General features: G+C 40.7%; 1 protein-coding gene across 6 annotated transcripts in view; it reads right to left on the bottom strand.

The window, feature by feature from the left end:
- Positions 1 to 25,053, bottom strand: part of MGA (MAX dimerization protein MGA) — a 171,739-nt gene that overhangs the window by 86,076 nt on the left and 60,610 nt on the right. For 3 of the 6 annotated variants that reach the window (XM_049613406.1, XM_049613412.1, XM_049613411.1), the window contains exons 1-2: positions 12,515 to 12,622; positions 4,915 to 6,045 (exon numbers count right to left, since the gene is read on the bottom strand). In XM_049613406.1, coding sequence (XP_049469363.1) covers positions 4,915 to 5,978 — 1,064 coding nt within the window. In that variant the 5' untranslated portion in view covers positions 5,979 to 6,045; positions 12,515 to 12,622. The other 3 variants (XM_049613409.1, XM_049613408.1, XM_049613407.1) reach the window with 2 other exon arrangements.

The following is a 25,053-nucleotide window of genomic DNA, read 5'->3' as shown; positions in this document are numbered from 1 at the left end:
CTCAGCTGGTTAAGCATCCAACTCTTGACTCTGGATTTCAGCTGAAGTCATGATCTCACAGTTCATGAGATCAAGCCCCACACTGGTTTCTGTGCTGAGAGTGGAACCTACTTAAGATTCTCTCTCTCCTCTCTCAAACTAAATAAAAATGAACTTTAAAATTTTTTACTTAAATAAAAAAAGGTGAACTGAGGGCAAACTGTTCAAATTCATTTTTAATTGTGTTGGGTGATTATGATTAGACTATGGTTGGAAAATCAGTTATTATAGACAGCATTCACTAGTTACAACTATAAAAATACCACAGTGATAAGCAAAAACTGAAAAGAACTTTCCCTTGATAGAAAAAAACAAGACTTGGGGCACCTGGGTGGCGCAGTCAGTTAAGCATCCTACTTTGGCTCAGGTCATGATCTCATGATTCTTGAGTTCAAGCCCCATGTCAGGCTCTGTGCTGACAGCTCAGAGCCTGGAGCCTGCTTCAGATTCTGTCTCCCTCTCTCTCTCTGCCTCTCCCCCACTCATGCTCTCTTTCTCTCTCAAGAATGAACATTTTAAAAAGCTTTTTTTAAAAAAGAAAAAACAAAACTCTAAATTGAGTAGCATTCGCTCCAACAACAATTCTTAGAAAACACAAAGCACTGACTTGTCCATAAACAAGTCAAGGGAAACTCATGAACATGGGGATTCCAAACTCAAAGAATAGTAATTGTTAATAGGATTTGTATTCAGTGAGAAAGGGAAGGTAAAGGAAAAATACTGAGCTGGGATTTATTTCTGCCAAACTTGTGCTCCAACATTCCAAATAAGTCAAGTTTCTGGGTTTTAGTTCCACATGTTAGGAAGCTTGGAAGTTGCCACTATGTCCTAAACAAGTAAAATGCTAAACAGACTGAATAAATCAACTCTTTTTGGACCCATAAGAGAGGTGAAGACACAGTGGCAAACTACTGAGATAGGTGAATACAGGGGGTCAGGGCTTTAGTAGAACAGACTGACAAGTAAAAACCATTTTGGGAACCAGCGCTGGAGTAGAAAAACCTGAATTATAACCAACAAATTGCTAGAGGCTCAGTGTGAACAAATATGAAAGTTAAAAACCCCAGTGGAACTCAGTCACAGAAGGGCCCTCACACTTTTATGAGTTTTACCTCCAGGAGCTAGACCAGGTGCTCACAGTAAATATCCTCTCATGAAAAAAAGAAAACCCAGCAGTGCAGGGGGAAGCACTCTGTTCCTAACAATAAGGCCTGACCTCTAGAGAAACTAGTTAACCAGAGCCTAACCTACTAAGTTTTTATTAGAGCCTAACTGACCTGGGAGAATAGAAACACCCAAAAACTGCTACTTTAAAAAGATCAATAAAATCAGTAAGCCCTTAGCCAGACTAATAAGAAAAAATAAAAAGAGAAAACAAATTACTACAATCAGAAATATACAATGTGATAAGAGAGTATATCACTACAGATACCATGGACATCAAGAAAATAATAAAGGATACTCTGACCACAAATTGGACAAACTAGATGAAAACGGACCAATTCCTTGAAAAAAAACAATCTGCCAAAACTCACACAAGAAATAGGCAATCGGAATAGGCCTCTATTAAAGAAACTGAATCAATAACCTTCCAAAACAGAAAGCACCAGGCCCAGATGGATTCACTTGTGAACTTTCCCAATTACGGAAGCAATTAAATCAATTCTCTAAAGGCTCTTCCAGATGATATATAGAGGGAATAATTCTAACTCGTTCTCTGAGGCCAACATTACCCTAATACCAAAACCAGACAAAGACATTCTAAGAAAATGACAGATCGTCATCTCTCGTGAACAGACGCAAAAATCTTTAACAAAATAGCAAAATGAATCCAACAACATATAAGAAGAATTATACATCATAAGCAAATGGGATGTATCCCAGGCACACAAGGCTGATTCAACATTTGAAAATCAATTAATGTAATCCATCGCAACAGACTTAAAAAGAAAATTCAGATGACCGTATCAATAAGATTGAAAACAAGCATCTGATCAAATCCACCACCCATTTATGATTAAAAACTGAGTAAACTGGGGCGCCTGGGTGGCGCAGTCGGTTGGGCGTCCGACTTCAGCCAGGTCACGATCTCGCGGTCCGTGAGTTCGAGCCCCGCGTCAGGCTCTGGGCTGATGGCTCGGAGCCTGGAGCCTGTTTCCGATTCTGTGTCTCCCTCTCTCTCTGCCCCTCCCCCGTTCATGCTCTGTCTCTCTCTGTCCCAAAAATAAAAAATAAAAAACGTTGAAAAAAAAAAAAAAATTAAAAAAAAAAAAAAAAACTGAGTAAACTAAAATTAGAAGGAAATTTTCTCAACTTTGTTAAGAATATCCATTAAACAATTAAAGCTAACATCATATGAAATATGAGAAACTAGAACCTTTCCCAAGTTCAAGGATATCTCCTCTCACACTTCAACATCATACTGGAAATCCTACCTAGTACAATAAAACAAGAAATGAAAATGAAATATAGACTGGCTGGGGAGAAGGAAAGAAAACTGCCTTGGTGTGCCTGGGTGGCTCAATCGGTTTAGTGTCCGAGTTCGACTCAGGTCATGATCTCACAGTTCGTGGGTTCGAACCCCACATCGGGCTCTGTGCTGACAACTCAGAGCCTGGATCCGGCTTCAGATTCTGTCTCCCTCTTTCTCTGCCCCTCCCTGGCTCACACTCTGTCTCTCTCTTTCTCAAAAATAAACATTAAAAAAAAATTTTTTTTAATAAAGAAAACTGCCTTTGTTCACAAATAACATGATCATCTAGGTAGGAAATCCAAAAGGTTAACAAAAAACTTCTGTAATTACTAAGCTATTATAGCAAGGTTGCAGAATACAAGGTTAATATACAAAAGAGTACTCTCCTATATACCAGCAATGAACATGTGGATTTGAACTTAAAAAGAATTTGGGGTGCCTGGGTGGCTCAGTCAGTTAAGTGTCCAACTCTTGGTTTCAGTTCAGGTCATGATCCCAGGGTACTGGGACTGGGCCCCATGTGGGACTCAGCACTGACAGCACAGGGCCTGCTTGGGATTCACTCACACTCTCTCTCTCTCCCTCTCTCTTTCTCTCTGCCCCTCCACCACTCACTCACGCTCTCACTGTCAAAATAAACTTCGGGGCGCCTGGGTGGCTCAGTCGGTTGAGCGTCCGACTTCGGCTCAGGTCACGATCTCGCGGTCGGTGAGTTCGAGCCCCGCGTCAGGCTCTGGGCTGACGGCTCAGAGCCTGGAGCCTGTTTCCAATTCTGTGTCTCCCTCTCTTATGCCCCTCCCCCGTTCATGCTCTGTCTCTCTCTGTCTCAAAAATAAATAAACGTTAAAAAAAAAAAAAAATTTTTTTTTAAAAAATAAACTTCAATAAATAAATGAAAATAAACTTTTTAATAAATAAAACAGAATAGACCCCCATAAGTGTGGTCACCCAATCTTTGTTAAAGGAGCAAAAAACAACACAAAAGAGCAAAGATCATCTTCTCAACAAATGGTACAGAAATGGCAGGACATCCACATGCAAAAAACTGAATCTACACAGACCTTCCACCATTCACAAAAAATAAGTTAAAATGGATCATGAACTGAAATATAAAACACAAAACTGTTAAGATTTCTCAAAGATATCATTGGAGGAAGCCTACAGGACCTTTGGTATGATAATGACATTTTAAATACAACACCAAAGGCAAGATCTGTGAAAGACATAATTGATAGGCTGAATTTCATAAAATAAGAAAACTCCTAAAAAATAAAAAAACTACTCTGCGAAAGACAATTATCAAGAGGATGAAAAAAAAAACAAGCCACAGAATGGGAGAATATATTTGCAAAACTCACATTTGATAAAGGACTGCTTTTCCAAAATATACAAAAAACTCCTAAAACTTAAGAAAATGTCTAATTTTAAAATGGACTACAAGTGCGCCTGGGTGGCTCAGTCGGTTAAGCGTCCAACTCTGGCTCTGGTCATGAGCTCACAGTTCATGGGTTCAAGCTCCACATTGGGCTCTGTGCTGACAGCTCAGAGCCTGGACACTGCTTTGGATTCTTTGTCTCCCTCTCTCTGCCCCTCCCCTGTTCACACTCTGTCTCTGTCTCTCAAAAAATGAACAAATGCTTAAAAAAAAAAAAAAGGTTAAAACAGGCTATAGACCTTTACACCTCACCAAAGAAGACATACAGATGGCAAGTTAAGTGTATAAAAAGACATACACTATAGGTCATCAGAGAATTACAAATTAAGATAATGAGATACTACTATACACCTATTAGGATTGCCAAAATCCAGGGACGCCTGGGCCTCATGTTGGGTGTAGAGATTACTAAAAAATAAAGTATTTTTAAAAAAAACATAAAACAAGGGTGCTTGGGTGGCTCAGTCGGTTGAGTGTCAGACTTCGGCTGAGGTCATGATCTTGCAGTCTGTGAGTTCAAGCCCCACATTGGCCTCTGTGCTGACAGCTCAGAGCCTGGAGTCTCCTTTGGATTCTGTGTCTCCCTCTCTCTCTGCCCCTCCCCTGCTCGCGCACATGCTCTCTCTCTCTCTCTCTCTCTCAAAAGTAAACGTTAAAAATAATAAATTAAAAATAAAATATAAAAAATAAAAAAAAATCCTAAGCCTAAAAATTCTCAAACTCTAAATCTAAATGAGCAAAAGGTTACCGTTGTGAAATACCATCTAATTTGCCTATAATTCTAAATCCTGAACCCAACTGATACTCATTACAAAAAAATAAGCTGTCTCTTCACAAAATGTAAACACTATGGTATATTTTATAGTAGCTTGCATTTATCAATATCTCAAGTCAGCAGTCCACACAACCAATGTTAAATCCAAAATATTCCTTTTTATCTCTAAGAATAGAAAAGCTGTTAACCTACCTTTCAGTAACCTCCTGTTTCAATTGAGGAACTTCACCCAATGCTGAATCAATATCCATGAAGCCAAGAAAGTCCCGTTTTATATTAAGAGAAGCCTTCTCCAAACCCTTGCCTGATGTTTCATGACCCCTTGATAAAGGATCTGAATCTGTTAGCTGTACCTCTGACCCCTCACCTTCTATAAGACGGACCCGCTGACCAGGAGAACTGGGAACACTATTACCTTCCTGGTCAGAGCTGTTCTTTTGTTTTCCATCTCTCTGGGGCTTACTATTCAGCCCATCATCCCGGAACCCTTTAGCAAATGGATTGTAATCTATTTTCAGCTGGGTAATCTGAATGTTCTGATAAGCTGTTACTGCAAAGAATTCAGTCTGTGGGAAGGTAAAAGTATGGACACCAGGGCCATTTAATTGTATCACTTCAGTAGCCTTTTCTGCAGGCACCAAATGAAGTCTTGGCAGGTAGCGATGCATAGAGTGCAAGATGATATGCCCTTCTTGGTCCAGTGTGTTGTTGGTAAGTTTAAGTTTATAGAAAGATACTGGTTGATGCATCCAATAATGACCTGTGGAGGGAGATTCTGGGTGAATAAAAACCCTCCCCAAAACATGGGGCTCAGCCTTCCCACTTGGTTCCCACCAGCGACCATTCCACTTATAACGATGATTATCCACAGGAGATATATCCATGACAAGGATATACTTCATATTTGAATCTAAACCTGTTATCCAGTAACGACAGTATGGAAACATGCGTCTTCCCTGCTTGGTCAGAATCATCTCTGTGCTTCGATGATAGAATTCATTCCACATACTATTGTTATCCAAGGTGACAGTGATTCCTCCCACAGTACAATCAGCTGGAAGGCAAATCTTCCCTTTAGATTTTCCTGGTGATGACACACTGCTAGCCAAAGCACAGGCATCCCGATTAGTAACCAAAATTCCTTGATCAGTTTTGCCATTTCCTGGCTGTTTTAGGATGACAAAGAAGGTAGGTGCTGCTCCTGCCACTGTACCACCATCTTGATTAGCCAATAGAATCTGCTGTTTCTCCTCCATGATTCCAGTGGGAAACTCAGTAGTAAGATAATTGTAGTCACCACATAGTCACAGCAGACTTCCCAGCCTACAAAACAAACAAAACAAAAAAACAAAACAAAAGCACTTTAATCAAGTAAATGTTTATTTAGTTAAAAATACAAGAATTATGCTATCCCCAAAACATATTCCTAAACTCTTTGAAGACTTTGGTTCTGCCTTTCTATCAATGTAATGGCATTCACTTTGGATTATTAAATTATCTTTTTAAAATTCATTTTAATGTAATTACAGTTGACCCTGGAACAACTCAGGGATTAGGACCACCGACCTCCCCTTCCTGCATGCACAGGTGAAAATCTATATGGGGGTGCCTAGGTGGCTCAGTCAGTTAAGCATCCACCTTTGGCTCAGGTCATGATTTCACAGTTCGTGGGTTCAAGCCCCACATCAGGCTCTCTGCTGTCAGTGTGGAGCCTGCTTCGGATCCTCTATCCCCCTCTTACTTTCCCCCTCCCCCGCTTGCACTCTCACTCTCTCTCTCTAAAAAATAAATTAAAAACGTTAAAAAAAAATAATAAAAGAAAACCTGTGTGTAACTTCTGACTCCTCAAAAACTCAATCACTAATAAACCATGGTTGACAGAAGGCTTACCATAATATAAACAATTGATTAATATATTTTGTATATGTATTATATACTGCATTCTTACAGTAAAACTAGAGAAAAACTAATCATAAAGATAGAAAAGACATTTGCAGTACTGTATTATATCAAAAAGTGTACAAAAGAAAATACCTGTGAAAACGTAATGTCAGAATAAGAGACATACATAATTAAAACCATCCTGACACTCTTTTTACCCCATCACACCAGCAAAAGTCAAAATTTGGTAGAGGTGTTGGAAAGGGTGTAAATCAACCAGCATTCTCATCTAACCAGATGCTGAGACTGTAAGACAACATAATCTCTATGATACAGGGCAACATGAAAATATCAAAACTACAGGGGTGCCTGGGTGGCTCAGTCAGTTGAGCATCCGACTTCAGCTCAGGTCATGATCTCACAGCTCGTGAGTTCGAGCCCCATGTCGAGCTCTGTGCTGACAGCTCAGAGCCTGGAGCCTGCTTCACATTCTATGTCTCCCTCTCTCTCTGCCCCAACCCACTCACATTCTGCCTCCGTCTCTCTCAAAAATAAACATTAAATAAACAAATAAACATAAAATAAACAATGTATAAGTTTTATGGACTCCTACTCTACAAGATATATTAAGGGCAAAATGTTCCAAAGAATTATAGGTTATGTTACACTTCTTGATAAAATTAAAAACAAAAAGCTAAAGAAAGAATAGAGTATGTATTTGCTTCACACATACCTACTATTTATACCGATAGGAAAAGAACTAGTGTTGGCTATATCAAGGGAAAACTGGGTGGGTGGGAAAAAACATACTGTAACACTGTAAATTTTTTACCTTGTGAACATACAATATATTTGAAAAATAATTAAAATTAGTCCTTATTTAACTAAAATCCCACATATAAGGGGGCGCCTGGGTGGCTCAGTCAGTTAAGTGTCTGACTTCAGCTCATGATCTCACAGTTCGCGGGTTCAGGCCCAGTATCAGGCTCTGTGCTGACAGTTCAGAGCGGGGAGCCTGCTTCATATTGTCTGTTATTATTATTAAATAAGTGAATAAACAAAGAAACATTAAAAAAAATGAAACAAAATAAAATCCCACACATATGATTTCATTTATATGTAATGTCTAAAGCAAGCAAATCTGCAGAGATGAAAAGTAGATTAGTGGTTGCCAGGGGAAGGAGAGAGGGATAACTGGGACAACTGCTAATGGGTATGGGGTTTCTATTGGGGGTGACAGAAATGTTCAGTAACTAAAAATCTGTGAAGTGTACCCTTTAAAATGGTGAAATTTTATGTTACGTGATTTATATCTCAATAAAAAGTTATACAGAAATGTCAGGTTGTTAAATTCAACTGATGTGTTCAATTACCTAAATATTCTACAAGATATAAAGTTATCTCTAATTAGCATTTACACAAAAAAGAAAGATGCTACATCACTACTCCTGCATAAGTGGGTCAGTAATTTTAATTAATCAAATCAGCCTTTTATTGATGCTACTCACTTTAATTAAAAAGTCTAATTTTATCTTTCATCAGAGCTACTGACAAGCAGCAAAATCATATGATCTGAACTTTACCTCTTTTTGGAGAACTGGCCACATGACCAAAAAACTTAAAATATTCACAATTAGCCTAAGGATAATAGATATTTTAAAAGTCAAGACTTCAAAAAGGTTGGCTACTGTTTCCTATTATGGCTAAATATAAAAATAGAATCCCACTTCCTTACACTAAAGCACTAATACCCAGGAAAGATGAAAAAACAATTTCTTCTCTCATTTAGAGCTTATTTTTTTAAGAGAGAAAATTTAGGGTGATTCTTTTCAAAAGCTGCCTCAGGCTTAAGGCAATTAAGTTCACTGGTTTCCTAAAACTAGTAAGTTTAGGCAGCATCAGAGATTGATAAAGCAAAATTAAAATAGACCTACAAGTAAAAAATAAGGGGACTATAAAATTAATAAAGCTTAGGGGCGCCTAGGTGGCCTAGTAGGTTAAGCATCCAACTTTATTTCAGCTCAGGTCATGATCTCACGGTTCATGAGTTCAAGCCTCACATCAGACTCCAGGCACTGACAATGTGGAGCTTGCTTACGATTCTCTCTCTCCCTCTCTCTCTCTCTCTCTCCCTCCCTCTCTCTCTCTCTCTCTCCCCCTCCCTCCCTCCCTCCACCCCTCTCCCTCTCCATCTCTCTGTGCCCAACCCCCCCCCTGCACTCTCTCTCAAAATAAATAAACGTTAAAAAGTAAGGCTTAGAAAATTCACAAAAACTAATACCTCTACAAAAGCATATAATTCAAACTGCAAATTCCTATACTTAGTTGATAACGTTCAAAGTTTTTGTTTTTACAAACCACCATTTTTGTGAGCAATTATGTAAAACATTCTTAAGTACATTTACTTAATACAACTAAGAACTTAGTGGCAAAGAACTACCTAAACATCTTTTTAGATATTCCAAACCTATGAGTATTAAAAAGGGTTTAGAATTTCTTACACATTACCGTCTATAATACTAAAATTAAAATCTTGGTTTTCAGATTACAGGTAAAACTAGGGCAAAGAAGTTTTAACTAGTGCTTTAAAAAAGCATTCTTAAAAATCTATGACACGTCAAATATTCAACTGACAGAAATCCCATTTAGTGTTACAGAATGCATTGAAGTAAATTTTATGCTAACTTCACATAAACACATTTCAGATTTTTCCTTTTGCCTAAACAAAAAAAAAAAAAAAAAATTAAGTACAGAAAAGTCAGCCTGCCCTATTTCAACTCTGTGCACAGATAATATAATTTTTTTAATGTAAAAATGTGTATGAAAACAGGAAAAATAACTTTCAGACTTAGTGATTTGTCCAAGTTGTTTTTTGAAAAAACCTTCCAATCAAAGTATTCCATGGGTTAGTTAAAATGCATTAAAAAACCAAAGACCTACTTTATGACCAAAACAATCTCCGTATTTATTTATTTATTTATTTATTTTGCTATACACTGCTACTGATATGGGAGAAAGGAATTGAGTTCTTACTCCATACCAATCTTTTTTTTGTTTTCTAGGTAGGCTTCATGCCCAGGGATGAGTCCAATGAGGAGCCTGAACTCAAGACCCTAAGATCAAGATCTGAGATCAGACCAAGAGCCTGGACACCTAACTAGCTGGGCCACCCAAGTGCCCCTCCATACCAGACTCCCAATATAAGCATGCCTATTCTTCTGGAATACTATATAGGATCTTATAATCAAAGGATAGTCAATTCAATATATTCAGCTATTTCAGACACATATATAACACTCTAAGGCTTTAACCAACTACAAAAATCAAATGTACTTTAGGAAGGATCAGGTTACTCATGCAGAAATAAATCTATTCCCAGCAAGATTTTTAAAATACCTTATATCTGGCTCTCTAAACACTTTAAGGAAAACAATTACAAAAAACAAAACAAAACAAAACCTCAGTTCAACTTTTCAATATCAAGCATTTATCTACGTAATAAAATTATAATAACGAGCCCAGGAAGTAAGTTTAGTTGTGGATGGCAAATACTCTAACATTCTGAATAAGTCCCATCAGAACACACACACACACAAGCTTTCAGAGGGAATGTTGTTTTCAGGTAAGTAATGTGGCAAGTGCCATAAACAAACTGTTACAATTTCAGAATCCCTACCCTAAACGTCTTTTCACCAGTGACCTCTTGGGGAAATGTTTAACTACAAGAGCCATGACCCTCCTGCAACTTACAAAATACAACAGTTCATTAGGTAGTTACCCAATTCAATGACTGCTCCCTGCCCCACCCCACTCCCCCCACCCAAAAAACACCCAATCAAAATACCATTACTTTAAAAAAATGACAGCATACGGTGGCAAAAACAGTAAAATAGCCAACCACCAATTCTTCACCATTAGGTTGATTTTAATAGTTATATCATTAGTAAGAACTTACTCCAGACCAAACAACATCCTGGGCATTTTATCATTACCACAGCCCTGTAAAGGAAATCGCAAATACTACCTGAAATGCTTTGGTGTTAAGGCAAGAACTGTATTTCCCTAAGAGTATGCCCCCTTCCTTCTCTCCCCAAATACCATTAGTTAATACTAACTACAGGAACATTTTCTATTCGTAAGAATGGTCCTTTAACAACAAAGGGTTAGCAAGTTCTCAGGTCCCAGCAGTTACATAAGCAGAATTTGAAGAACTTTTATGGCAGAAACGGACAGTATCAAACAGCCACCGTTTTGAGTACCCAGGGCACTGAATTTACTCGTCTTAAACATGTGTTTTCTGTTAGCTCAACTCAACCCACTCTACCCACATAACCGCTGGAAACATAACCACATTTGGAAGAAACACCAACACTGACCCCATACCCTTGTAAGTGAAAAGGGCTCCTGCCAGTCCCCAGGAAGAGCAGTCGCCGTCGACTATCAAGGGCCCACAATCACCGCTTTTTAACTGCAGAGGCCAGCTGGCCGACAACCACGTGAAAATATGCCGCAAGGAAAGCTCTTCCGGAGAAGAGTCCCGACAGATCACGTGCCGCCGGCCGGAACCAGCCGAACGCTCCGCGGGATCCAGTCGCATTCTGTTACCGTGGAGACTACAGAACCAGCCACCCGGCCCTCTCGGGCCAGCCCCCTTCCCAGCAGTCGTCACGCCGCCTCCAGGCACTTTCCCTGCAGCCTAGCCGCGGCGTCGTGCCCAAAAAGAAGAGGCAGAACAGGCAGTATTTGCCAGGGATTACACCGCACAAGCCTGAGAAGCTTTACAACACCCACTGGTGGCGCGCGGGTGGGCGCGAGAGTTCTCTTCATCCACGTGTCTGCTTCGGCGAGGCGAACCCTGGGAGTGTGGTCTTCCCTCAGAAGAAGGTGTACTTTGGTCACTCGCGTTCTGCCATCAGTCACCCCCTCCTTTGAGACCTCCCTCATCCCCCCTTCTTGCACCCTCCCCAGAAGGAGGCATCCCCGGGGTTCCCAAAGCAAAGCAAAAATCTTCAAAGACGTTACCATTTTCCACTCTTAATCCGGTATGAAATGATCTCTAACTTCTCCATACCCTTCGCACACACATCCCTCGACTTTGGTTACTAGCGCTCAAATAAACCTACCACTGAGAGCAGACACCTACTTGACAATTTAACAAACGCGGGAAACCTCATAAACAGAGAACTAACCAAAGGCTGCCCACGGAGGAAAAAGGAAAATAACACCTGCTCTTCCCACCTGTTTTCCCCGCCCTCATTTCTGCACTTACTAGCCACCGGTCTTTGTTTACCGAGTTCCCACTCCCGTACGGCTCACTTCCTCGCCTTCCTTACTAAACTCACGCGCGGTCCTGCCTCAAACAACTTGCCCGGAAATTACAAGCTAAAGAGACGTTTACACAGGTGTCAAAAAGCTGCACACAGCTCCTTAAAAAGCGACGTCAGCACCGTTTCCCTCAGAGTTTTTTGAACCCCGAGACCTGAGCTCTAAAATGCAAAGCGCACAAGCAGAGCTCTCGACCTAAAGCCCCGCGCGGCGCTGAAAGTCATCATGCGGAGCGTACCATGCGGTGCGGCACCCCACGCACGCGAGGGCAGAGCCGCGCCAAGGGCGCTTCTCACCCCGCCCGCCTCGTGGCCGCTCTCTCTGGCGTCGATGTTACCAGTGAGTTTGCTGCGCGACGCGGAAGTGAGGCCGGGGACGCGCGCGAGGTGACATGCGCAGCCTCGCTCAGGGGGCCACAGGCGCGCGCCAACGGCGCCCCGCGCAAGGCCGGGCCTGGCTGGGGCGTGCGAAGATCGCACAAGGAACGCTTCTCACGCTGTTCAAATCCACAAGCGCTTCAAACTCTCGAAAAACTCCAATCGGGCCAGTAGTAAAAGGACGCCCTCCACCCAGGCCCGAGAGTTACCGTGCGGGGCGTGGCCGGCCTCACCCGTAGTCCTTCACATCCCGCTGGGGGCGGGTTATTCTGTTCGGTTCGCACACCGTGTGTCCGCTCCAGCTGAAGAGCCTGCGCGCGCACCGGACGTCCACGTCACCGCGCACGCGCTCCTACCCGCTCAGAGCCCACCGCGCAAGCGCAAAAGGAGGCGCGAGCAGCACCTCCCTCGCCCCTCCCCCAACACCAGGAGGCCAAACGGCCCCGGAGCAGCGACAAGACCCCTGGGACCCGCCCCTGGAGCTGAAGCCGCTGGTTTTCCGGGTCCCAGAAACCGATAAAAGCCTAATGAAGCTTCCAGAATCAAGAAAGGCGAGGGAGGAAGAAGGCACCCCAATTCCCTCAGCCTCACACACGAAGGCTTCGTGAAAACCGTGAAACCTGCGCCCGCGGGCTTTCTCAAAAAAGTGCCCTCCAACGTTTCCCTCGGGCTCCTCGGCGGCCCCGCCCCTGCCGCACCCAGCCCCACCCACATCTGACTCCACAGCCTCGGGGGGCTTTCCGAGCTCATCAAAAGAATCCGTGATCGTCCTCCCCAATGTGCTGTAGGTTTGGATAGCGCCAGACCGTCGGGAAACCTTGAAGAAAAGACCGAGACGGGGGTGGTTGAGTCTGCAATATCCACGACCGAAGAACACTAGGAAAGTAGGAAGGAGACCGAAAACTCCGTTACCAAATGGGAAAGGAAGAAGAGTTGCCACTAACTTGCCTGATCTAAAGATGAAAGCTGTCCTAAAAAAACAGTAAAAGGTGGAAACAAGAATTTTGCACCACAGATTATCTAAGCTTTCATGCCTTGATCCTGTGTTTTCAGTTTTTGTTTGTTCAAGATATTTAAGCTATGAAGTGCAAAGGGAACACTGCTGAATATTATGTCAGGCCACTGCTGAACTAATAATTAAGGAAAAGTATTTCTCCCAAACATCAAAAATTATTTTTTCTTCCCTACCCTTTATCAGCCACTCTTTCTTATGAGCTGCTAACACTCAAGTAAAAAGGGAAAGTTGTTTAAACTTAGAAGAGGCAAAATAGAAGTCCTTAGTTAAGGGTAGAAATTGTGGTCCGTATTTCCAAACTGTATTCTTTCACTCTTAGAAGAATTAGCAAGAATTGGGAACATATTAATTGCTAGATGACTTAATACAAAACACTATGAAGAAGAATGAGGGATTTGAAAGAAAGGAGCCAAGAGGAAGAGGCTTATCCCAACAGGACTGATCAGAGCTGGACTCCAGGCATATTAGGAAGAAGGGTCTTTTTTCTCTTCATTAGGCACTCCCTCTGCCGCACCATAGGAAGAAACTTCTGGAATTAGTATGGACTGGAAAATGTGTAGGCTAAAGATTACAGGCTTCTGAAGATCCTCTGAAATCCCCATTCAGGCACTGTCAACGGCATCATGAGCACAACAAATGAATAATATGCGAGATCCTAGGCAAAGTGAAAAGTGCCAGTTTCTTTGACACCTTACTCCTCTTTCCTGACCCCAAAAACCTCTTTTCCTGCCTTGTCAGAATCTCCCACTTCTTCCAAGAATACCTTCCTCTCAAGGATCTAAGGTTTCCTCATACAAAATTAAAGTCAGGAATAAAATATGTTGACTTAGCATTAAAGCATCTGATTCTAAGATGTAAATGATTACTGGTTAACAACTATACACAGTGGTAGTTACATCCCAAAAGAGACAAGTTAACATAAGTGGTATCACTCATTGGAGAATCTCAGGAACATCTTGGGAGACAAGGAAAATGGAGATTTTCTTCCTCCCTACAACAAGCAAACATTATGAAATGCCAGATCTTTTCAAACCAGCAGCATATTTTGAAGATTCAGCACTGGATCTCCTAGTGGAAAAGATAAAACTACCCATAGTTTTTTCAAAGTAGGGTCTGCCTAACCTGTAAAGGTCTAGAGATGTACCACCAAGGATCTGAGGGGTGCCTGGGTGGCTCAGTTGGTTAAGCAACCGACTCCTGACCTCAGTGCAGGTCATGATCACAAGGTTGTAGGATTGAGCCCCGCATCAGGGTCTGCACTGAGCATGGAACCTGCCTGGAGTTTTCTCTTTCCTCTCACTGCCCTCCCCTGCTTATGTGCACATGTTTATGCTCACACATTCTCTCTCAAACTTAAAAAAAAAAAAAAAAAAAAAAAAAAAACAGGGGAGCAGGTGCCTGAGTAGCTCAGTCGGTTAACCATCTGACTCTTGATTTTGGCTCAGGTCATGATCTCACTTTTAGCAAGGAGCCTACTTGGGATTCTCTCTACCCCTCCCTCTCTCTCTGCCCCTTCCCTGCTCATGAGCACATGCACTTTTTCACTCAATAAATGAATAAACATTAAAAAAAAAAATCTGAGAACTTATGTTGTTTTCATTTAGTCTAAAAATGATACTGCACACCATTTCAGTGGCCCATTTTTGGTTTAACATGCTAGTACCAAGAAACCACTTCTTGGTTTGCTTTTTCAAGTACCTTCTTAAAATGGCTAAACTCAACTTTTAAGGCAGTGTTTCTCAAACTTGGGTCCTTGGTTGTATTCTTTGGATAGATAGATATATATAAGAACTTCCTTTGGGGTGCTTGGGCAGCTCAGTTGGTTAAGTGTCCAATTCTTGATTTTGGCTCAGCACATGATCTCATGGTTCATGGTAATGAGCCCCCACATCAGGCTCTGTACTGGCAGTGCAGACCCTGCTTGAGATTCACTCTTTCCTGCTTTCTCTGCCCCTCCCTCACTTGAGCAATGTCTCTCAAAATACAACAACAACAACAAAAAAAACTTCTTCCTTTAAAGGGCATTTTTATATAACCCAAGTGTTTAGAGTGCCAAGCTAAGTAACTGCTAAAGCTGACACTCCAGAGTTTCACCTTGCTATGAAAATTCTCTCACTTCAGGCACCTGGGTGGCTCACTTGGTTAAGCATCCAACTCAGTTCAGGTCATGATCTCATGGTTCATTAGATCCAGCCTCCAGTCAGCCTATTCATTTACAGTGTGGAGCTTGTTTGAGATTCTCTCTCTCCCCACTCCCCCCACCACCCCACCCCACCCTGCTCTGGTGCTTTCCCTCTAAAATAATTTTTTTTAATTTTTAATTTTTTAAATGTATTTATTTTTTGAGAGACATAGAGCACAAGTTGGGGAGAGGCAGAGAGAGGAGACACAGAATCCAAAGCAGGCTCCAGGCTCAGAGCTGTCAGCAGAGAGCCCGACGCGGGCTCGAACTCACAAACCGTGAGATCATGACCTGAGCCGAAGTCGGACACTCAACTGACTGAGCCACCCAGGCAACCCTAAAATAATTTTTTTTAATTAAAAAAAAGAAATTCTCTCATTTCAGTTATCATAGCTCACCCTTGTTCATCCAGCCTAATATAAAAATCTTTCCCTTGGTTTCCCTTGGTTGAGCTTTCAAAGATATTTTACTAAATATTAAGGGAGGTAGGGACAGAGAATGCATGGAATATAAACACAAATTTGATCCGAGATTGCTCTATAAACACAAAGGCCCTATTCCACTTACATGCACATTTTTCCTATTCAAGTATTTGAATGCCTTGTATATGCTGAGGATAGAGGAAAGACTAGCACTTCATGCACTGTTCAGATGTGTACACCAGAACTCTGAAGAGCTGGCACAACTTAACAGGATCCACTTTAAAAAAATAACAAACTATATTCCTTATCCAATCTATTCAGATCCAACTTACTCAGTTCCAGTATCTACTAGTGACATACTTCTCTCAAAATGACTAAAATCTTCGGTCTTGAGCATCTTAAATCTTTAGACCAAACCATCACCCACACATACCCCAAAATCCCTGGGTTGTGGTCTTATTTACAGTATCTTAACACAATAAAAACCAGCTACATACAGACTAGTTTACAAAAATGGCTTTTTACAAAAAAATTCCTTCACTAGCAATAAACTTGTGTACTGGCACAAGGGAAAAAAAAAGAGAATCATACTAGCTTACACACAACCCCATCCTTGCCTACCATTTAGCACTGCAACTAAAACCAACTCCTATCTAGGGGCAAAATATGATTAGCTCCAATATCTGAAACCTGGACTAAGGAATTAAAAGTGGCAAAAAGTGGGGTGCCTAGATGGCTCAAACGGGTAAACATCCCGACTTCAGCTCAGGCCATGATCTCACTGTTCATAAGTATGAGCCCTGCGCTGAGCCTGGAGCCTGCTTTGGATTCTGTGTCTCCCTCTCTCTCTGCTCCTCTCCCACTCACTCACTCACTCTCTCTCTCTCTCAAAAATAAACATTAAAACAAAAATTTTGTTTTAAAGTGGCAAAAATCCTGCCTTCAAGGAGCTAACAATGTACTAAATAAAAAGCTTTAAAACTTTCTTAACCAGCATAGTAATGTGATGAAAAGTATGTTTTAAAAAATGATGAGAGACGTTAAGGATGTAGAAGAGGATAGGGGCGCCCGGGTGGCTCGGTTGGTTGACCATCCGACTTCGCCTCAGGTCATGATCTCACAGTTGGTGGGTTCAAGTCTCACATCAGACCCTGTGCTGACAGCTCAAAGCCTGGAGCCTGCTTCAGATTGTGTGTCTCCCTCTCTCTCTCTGCTTCTCCCCTGCTCTCACTGTCTCTCTCTGTCCCTCAAAAATAAAAATGTTTAAAAAAAAAAAAAGGATGTAAAAGACGATAGAAATGTGACAGAATGTTATCAGCATTCATTAAGAAATGCCATTTCCCCTTGCTGCCTCATACCTTAAGCCCACATAATCATGTTCTTCACCCTCTTCTAAGATCTTCCCAGATGCTTCAACCCTAACTGCTATTTACCCACCCTTCATGCCTAAGCTAGGTCACCTCCTCAGAAAACTTTTCTAAGAAAAGCAAGATCAGAGGTGGTCTCCCTGTAACATGCTTTCACAGTACCTTATATTTCTTTTAGCACCTACCACAAATCTAACTATTTTTAAAACTATGTATTAATTAATGTCTTGCCCACTAGACTGTTAGATCAACTCTATTCCAGTACCTAACACAATGCCTGAAACAGCAAACACATATTATCTGTTGAATAAATGAATATGAAACCACAGGTCCCAGTTTTCCGTGCAAGTATCAAATACTGACTGAATGTCCAACAATTTAGGGTCTGGAAAACAGGATCATAATATATCATTTAACCATACTCATGTTACATATGCAAACAAGCATTCTGCTTTGACCATGTTTTCCAAAGGGGTACAGTTGTAATTAGAAAAAACTAGTACCAAAATAATAACAACAAAACTAGTATCACTGACTCTCACCACAAATTATTTCTCCTTAGAGAAATGGATAAATATTTTTGACAGATACTTGGAGATAAGAATATTTTCCTAGGAAAGTCTAATTACTTATTGACTGTTTTTTGCCCGAATGGTGTTCAAACGACTATTACTCAGAAAACCAACAAAGGCAAATTCTTTGCAATGGAAGAAATATTTTGATTCTATAATTTACCATCTGATAATAAAAGCAACAAGTTGTAACAAAGACTGCCATCTGTATATACTCATCTACAAGAAAAAAAAAAAAAACAGTAAATATCTTCAGAAATAAAGAATACCTTGGAGGGGCACCTGGGTGGCTCAGTCAGTTAAAGCATCCGACTTCAGCTCAGGTCATGATCTCGTTTGTGAGTTCGACCCCCACATCAGACTGTGTGCTGACAGCTCAGAGCCTGGAACCTGTTTCAGATTCTGTCTTCTCCCCCTCTCTCTGCCCCTCCCATGCTCATATTCTGTCTCTCTCTCTCTCTCTCTTCTCTCTCAATAATGTTAAAAATTTTTTTGATTAAATAAATAAAATAAAGAATACCTTGATGAGGCACCTGGGTAGCTCATTCAGTTAAGTGTCGGACTTCAGCTCAGTTTCATTAAGAAATGCCATTGCCCCTTGCTGCCTCATATCTTAAGCCCATATAATCATGTTCTTCACCCTCTGCTAAGATCTTCCCAGATGCCTCAAACCTAACTGCTATTTACCCACCCTTCATGCCTAAGCTAGGTCACCTCAGAAAACTTTTCTTAACCTCCAAGATCTTGTGGTTTGGCCCCCACATCAGGCTCTGCCATTAGCACAGTGGCCACTTCAGATCCTCTCTCCCTCTCTCCCTCTCTGCCCCTCCCCTACTTGTGCTCTCTTTCTCTCTCTCAAAAAGAAACATTAAAAAAATTTTTAAGGATACCTTAGTAAAGTGAATTTGTTTTACTAAGACCTAAAAGAAAAATGTCAGAAATCGGTAACATAAATGAAGTTTAAGAAGCTAGTTTCAGGGGCATCTGAATGGCTCAGTCAGCTAAGCCTCTACTTTTGATTTCGGCTCAGATCATGATCTCAGGGTCCATGGGTTCTAGCTCCGAGCTGGGCTCTGCACTAACAGTGCAGAGCTTACTTAAGATTCTCTCTCCCCCTCTCTTTCTCTGTCCCTCCCCCACTCCCACATGCATGCACACATGCTCTCTCTCTCAAAATAAACTTTAAAAAAAGAAGCTAGTTTCAAATGAATTACAAAATAAAAAAGAATGGATCTAAAAGAAATATAAACAATAAAAGATGTCTACATACTACTAAGCCCTTAAAAGAAACTTCTTATCTAGGAAAGCATAAAAGGAAAAACAGGAAGAAATTTACCTAAGCTTACAGCTGCATGGAGATTTAAAACACACATGAGAACTTACAAAAACAGAAAGTAGAACTACTGGCCAAAGAGGACTGGGAGACAGCAAGTAAATTTCACAGCTGGAATCAGGCAAAAGTAAAGAAGCCTATGACAGAAAAAAATCACTGAAAAACTGTCTGCAAATGCATGTAAAAGAAGCCATACTTACTTTACATGAAAGACCACAATGCTTCAGAGAAGTGATCTATGGTCAACATAGCAGTTCCTAGACTCCTGAGACATTACAGATCAGTAAATTTCCCCTCAAAAAAGATTTAGTTGGGGAGCCTGGGTGGCTCAGTCAGTTAAGCTTCAGACTCTTAGTTTTGGCTCAGGTCACAGTTCATGATATAGAGCCCCACATCAGGCTCTCTACTGTCAGTCCATGGGGCTCCACACTACCCTGTCTCTCCCCCTCCCCCGGTCATGAGCACGTGTGCAGGTACACACGGTGCTCTCTCAAAATAAGTAAACTTAAAAAAAATGTTTAGTTGACCATCAAAGGTGATGGAAATTTTTATGCTACAAAGTATCCCACCTACTATTACCATTCTTTCTTAAAATAATGGGTATTTTAAGACCAAAAATCTAGGAAGTACAGCTCATAATAAATCTTTTATTTTTAATAATTTAGATACATGAAAAATTTACTACATTGTCCTTATTTCATGATATACTATTGAAAACTATGCAGCAAGTATTTAGAAATAACTGCTGGCCATCAGGGTCCCTAGATAGCTAAGATTTGGTCTTCTGAGAAAAAATAACCTACAAAAGGCATAGGATGGGTATAAGTCACCTTGCCAATAAATTAAGAGTCAGCCTCTCCTCATCAGTAACAGAAAAGAAAAGGATGATAGCCAGGAGATACAGCAATCCACACTAAAGAATAGCCACACGATTAGCAAGCTACTGTGAGTGTGGGGGGGGGGGGGGGGGGGGGGGGGGGTGGAGGGACATTGTTTCTGAAAACAAGATGATAGTTTCTGCACGGTAGCAAGATGCTAGAACATTGTCATAGCTACATGAGAACAATGTAGTGAAACCAAGAACCAAGGTCAGACTGAGTGAACTTCCCAACTAATCACTACATACTTCAAAACTGTGGGACACCGGGGCACCCGGGTGGCTCTGTCAGTTAAATGTCCGACTTCGGCTCAGGTCATGATGTTGGGGTTCGTAAGTTCAAGCCCGGAGTTGGGCTCTGCACTGACAGTGTGAAGCCTGGAGCCTGCTTTGGATTCTGCATCTCCCTCTCTCTCTGTCTCTCCTCTCCACGCTCTCTCAAAAATAAAAAAAAATAAACTGTGAGACACATAGTGGCTCATTGTGGCAAAAGAATAGGCAGGTTAAGCTATACTTAGTTTAAGTTGGGCTTTAGGCATATCAGAATATGGGAAAACGGCGGGGGGGGGGGGGGGGGTGCATTGTTTTACCTGAAAATTAAACCTATTGGGATTTTCAATATGACTTAAAAATAAACACCGTAAAAGGATTTTATAACCTTTATGTTTATTAAAAAAATGTTAGCCATGATATAACCACTGGAGGGCAGGGAACACCTGTTAAAGAAGAGGAGAAAGCTGTATTGAAATAGAGAATATAAAGATTATTCAAGCACCTTGAATACATTATCCAAATTACTTATACAGTAAAATCTTGGATTGCAAGTAACTGGTTCTGCAAGTGTTCCGCAAGATGAGCAAACATTTCTAATAAATTTTAACTTGAAAAATGAGCAATGACTTGCAATACGAGTAGTACACAATGCCAAGTGTCATATGATCACAACTGAACCAATGGTTCTCTCTCTCTCTCTCTCTCTCTCTCTCTCTCTCTCTGAGGGGTTGCGGGTGATCATCTCCCATGCTCGGATGCTCAGTCTCACGCCGCAGTGTTTGACAGAATTCAGATTTTTCGGGACATTAGAAGGGGTGCTCACAACTGCCACTAGTGTATTTTTTGTCGCTTCAAAGCACCTATGGACAATCCTTTGCTTTTCCATACAAGAGTAAGCTTAGGAATGCTTTGCTTCAGTCTAGGTCAGGCTGCCTGCAGACAGAGACCCTTTCCTCTGCTGTCTTATTGCCAGTTACATTAAATACAGTATATGACAAGAGTTTATTAACACTGTACTGTAATCAACATCTGTGCAAGCGTATACAATGGCCCCAGGCAGAAACAGGTTGAAAAGGCGGTAAGAAGGAGTTGATTACAATGGAGCTTAAGGAAGAAATCATCAAGAAGTAGGAATAAGGTATTATGCGAGTAGCCAAAATTACAAGATTTTAAGAAGTCTATGTCTGAATCTCATCTGCAGAGGAGGAGGAGAAAAAGGCGGAGGAAACCCTCACTTCAAATGAGATTAGGGAGATGTGTAAAATGTGAGCAATGGTACAAAATTTTGTAGAAAAGCACCACCTGAATAAAAAAGCACCACCTGAGTAAGACTGTAGCAGTGCGAGCAATGTGTCTGTTTAATGACAATGCAATGTCACATTTCCATGAAATCCTCAAAATGAGGCAAAAGCAAGTGTCACTGGACAGGTTCCTTGTTTAAGCTGCAAGAAAAAAAAAGACTCCATTGAGCCAATAGATAGCAGTGATAGTTAAAGTCATGCTCCACAGTAACCCTCCTCTCTGTTGTCTCCCTCACAGCAGCCATGAGGGTTTTCAAAGATATGTGCAGGTTAATTTATTTTTCTTTATATTTTGTATTTTCAGTATCGTAATCATTTTTATAGGACTATTTTTGGGTTCTGAAGCAAATCATCTGAGTTTTTGTTATTTCTTATGGGGAAATTCACTTTGATACACAAGTGCTTTGGATTACAAGCATGTTTCCAGAATGAATTATGTCACAAACCAAGGTTTTACTGGATATAGACCATGAATCATAGAAATTACACAGAGGCAAGATTTTTCATCCCAAGACTTAGTCCTACCCAACATTCTCTGGGTTATCTAAGCACAAATAAAATAAATAAGGATACAATCAGCTTAATAAATATTTGTTAAGCACCAACTGGGCACTGAACAAGGATTAAAGGAATGAATAAAAATAAGTCCCTTCAAGAAGCTCAAGTTCTAGATAAAGACACACTATGATCACATTGCAATACTGTTGTTAGCAGTTTGGAAAAAGCCTTCTAGGAATACTGTAGGAACACACACAACCTAGAGAATCTAGGAAGGCTACAAAGAAGAGTGGACTTTTGAGGCGGGTCATAAAGTAAAAATAAAGTTAATGAGAGAGAAAAGGAAGCATGGCAGGTAACATCTACACAGTCAGTAAATAAAGAACTGTAAAAATTATCCAGAATTTGGAGATAGGACTGCCTGTATAAAACACCAAAGTACAAGTCAATGCAACAGGTAAGATTAGTACCATGTAGAAGTAACCTACACTGTGAAATGCAATTGGACACTTAAGAAATATTTATTCAATCTACAACTACATGATGCTCGTGATATACATACATTCACTCATTTATTTTTTTATTCAAGTATAATCAACCTGCAATGCTATATTAGTGTCAGGCAAACAATAAAAATGATTCAACAATTCTATATACATTTCTCAGTGCTCATCAAGATAAATGTACTATTAATCTCCTTTATCTCTTTCACTCATCCTCCCACACACCTCCCCTGGGGCAACCACCAGGTTGTTCTCTGTATTAAGAGTCTGTTTTGGGGGCGCCTGGGTGGCTCAGTTGGTTAAGCATCCGACTTCGGCTCTGGTCACGATCTCACAGTTTGTGGGTTCGAGCCCCGCGTCGGGCTCTGTGCTGAGAGCTCAGAGCCTGGAGCCTGTTTCAGATTCTGTGTCTCCCTCTCTCTCTGCCCCTCCCCTGTTCACACTCTGTCTCTGTCTCAAGAATAAACATTAAAAAAAAAATTTTTTTTTAAAGAGTCTGTTTTGGTGCACCTGGGTGGCTGGTTGAATGTCTGACTTTTGATTTTTGGCTCAGGTCATAATCTCACAGTTCATGAATTTGAGCCCCACTTCAGGCTCGAGGCTGGCAATGAAGAGCCTGCTTGGGATTCTCTCTCTCTCCTCTCTCTCTACCCCTCCTGAACTCTCTCAAAAACAAAAGTTTTTTTTTTTTTAATAAAAAGTCTAGGTTTTAGCTCTTTTTTTTTTCCTGTTTGCTCATTTGTTTTGTTTTTTACATTCCAAATATGAGTGAAATCATATTCTATTCATCTTTCTCTAAGTGACTTACTTTACTCAGCATTAAACCTCTAGGTCCAGACATGTTGTTGTAAATGACAAGATTTGATTCTTTTTATAGCTGAGTAATATTCCATGTGTATGTTTGTGTGTGTGTGTGTGTGTGTGTGTATACATATATACACCACATCTTCTTTATTCATTCATCTATCAATGGACATTTGATCTTTACTCTGTACTGTCAAATATTTATCAGGGTACTGAAAAGAAAAACTATAGAATAGAAGCATGGTGGAAGGAGGAACTGTCACCAAGGTATCAAGTAAGGCTTAGTGTTAAAGGATGTGCAGAAGGTGACAAAGCAAAGGAAAAGGCATTCTAAACAGAGAACAATTTGTACAAAGGCACGCTATATAAAAGACCAGAATATTCACTAATTCAAGTCAAACATTTATTGAGCATTCATCATGTATAGATCTTAGAACACAAAGACAGACTTTCCTACCCTCAAGAGCTTGCAATTAATTATCAGACACCCAATACTCCTATAACCAATCATCAATAAACAAAAACTAAGGCAAAACGAAGAATCCTATTAGTAAATATGGCTCTCTGCCCAGGGTACAATGAAAACACAAAAACAGGGCAGATAAATTAGACTGAGAAAGTTAGAGAATTCTGAGAAAGTAAAAATGAGTAGAAATTAGTAAGGCATGAAAGAGGACATGCAGGGTAGGTACAGAAGAAAAGCATTTGAGACAGAAAGCAGCCTAGGTGAAGACAGAGGAACTAGAGAGGAAACACATTCAGGAAGCACAATTACTGTAATATGGCTACAATTAAAAATGCCCATGATCTGTAGAGAAGCAAAGCTATAAGGACTAGAAAAGGCAAAGGGAACCCTATTTATACAGTACACCTAGCAATCAAGAGTTGGGAACTTCATCTTATAGGAAAAAAAAAAAAAAAAAAAAAAAAGAGTCATCCAAAGGATTATAAGAAGATATAGGACATACTCAAACTCATGTGTTTTAAGAATATTACCGTATGGCCAACTCATCTTTGACAAAGCAGGAAAGAACATCCAATGGAAAAAAGACAGTCTCTTTAACAAATGGTGCTGGGAGAACTGGACAGCAACATGCAGAAGGTTGAAACTAGACCACTTTCTCACACCATTCACAAAAATAAACTCAAAATGGATAAAGGACCTGAATGTGAGACAGGAAACCATCAAAACCTTAGAGGAGAAAGCAGGAAAAGACCTCTCTGACCTCAGCCGTAGCAATCTCTTACTCGACACATCCCCAAAGGCAAGGGAATTAAAAGCAAAAGTGAATTACTGGGACCTTATGAAGATAAAAAGCTTCTGCACAGCAAAGGAAACAACCAACAAAACTAAAAGGCAACCAACGGAATGGGAAAAGATATTTGCAAATGACATATCGGACAAAGGGCTTAGTATCCAAAATCTATAAAGAGCTCATCAAACTCCACACCCGAAAAACAAATAACCCAGTGAAGAAATGGGCAGAAAACATGAATAGACACTTCTCTAAAGAAGACATCCGGATGGCCAACAGGCACATGAAAAGATGTTCAACGTCGCTCCTTATCAGGGAAATACAAATCAAAACCACACTCAGATA

This window comes from Panthera uncia (genome assembly GCF_023721935.1).
Source record: "Panthera uncia isolate 11264 chromosome B3 unlocalized genomic scaffold, Puncia_PCG_1.0 HiC_scaffold_1, whole genome shotgun sequence".
Lineage (NCBI taxonomy): Eukaryota > Metazoa > Chordata > Mammalia > Carnivora > Felidae > Panthera > Panthera uncia.
This window is presented reverse-complemented; position numbering and strand designations above follow the sequence as displayed.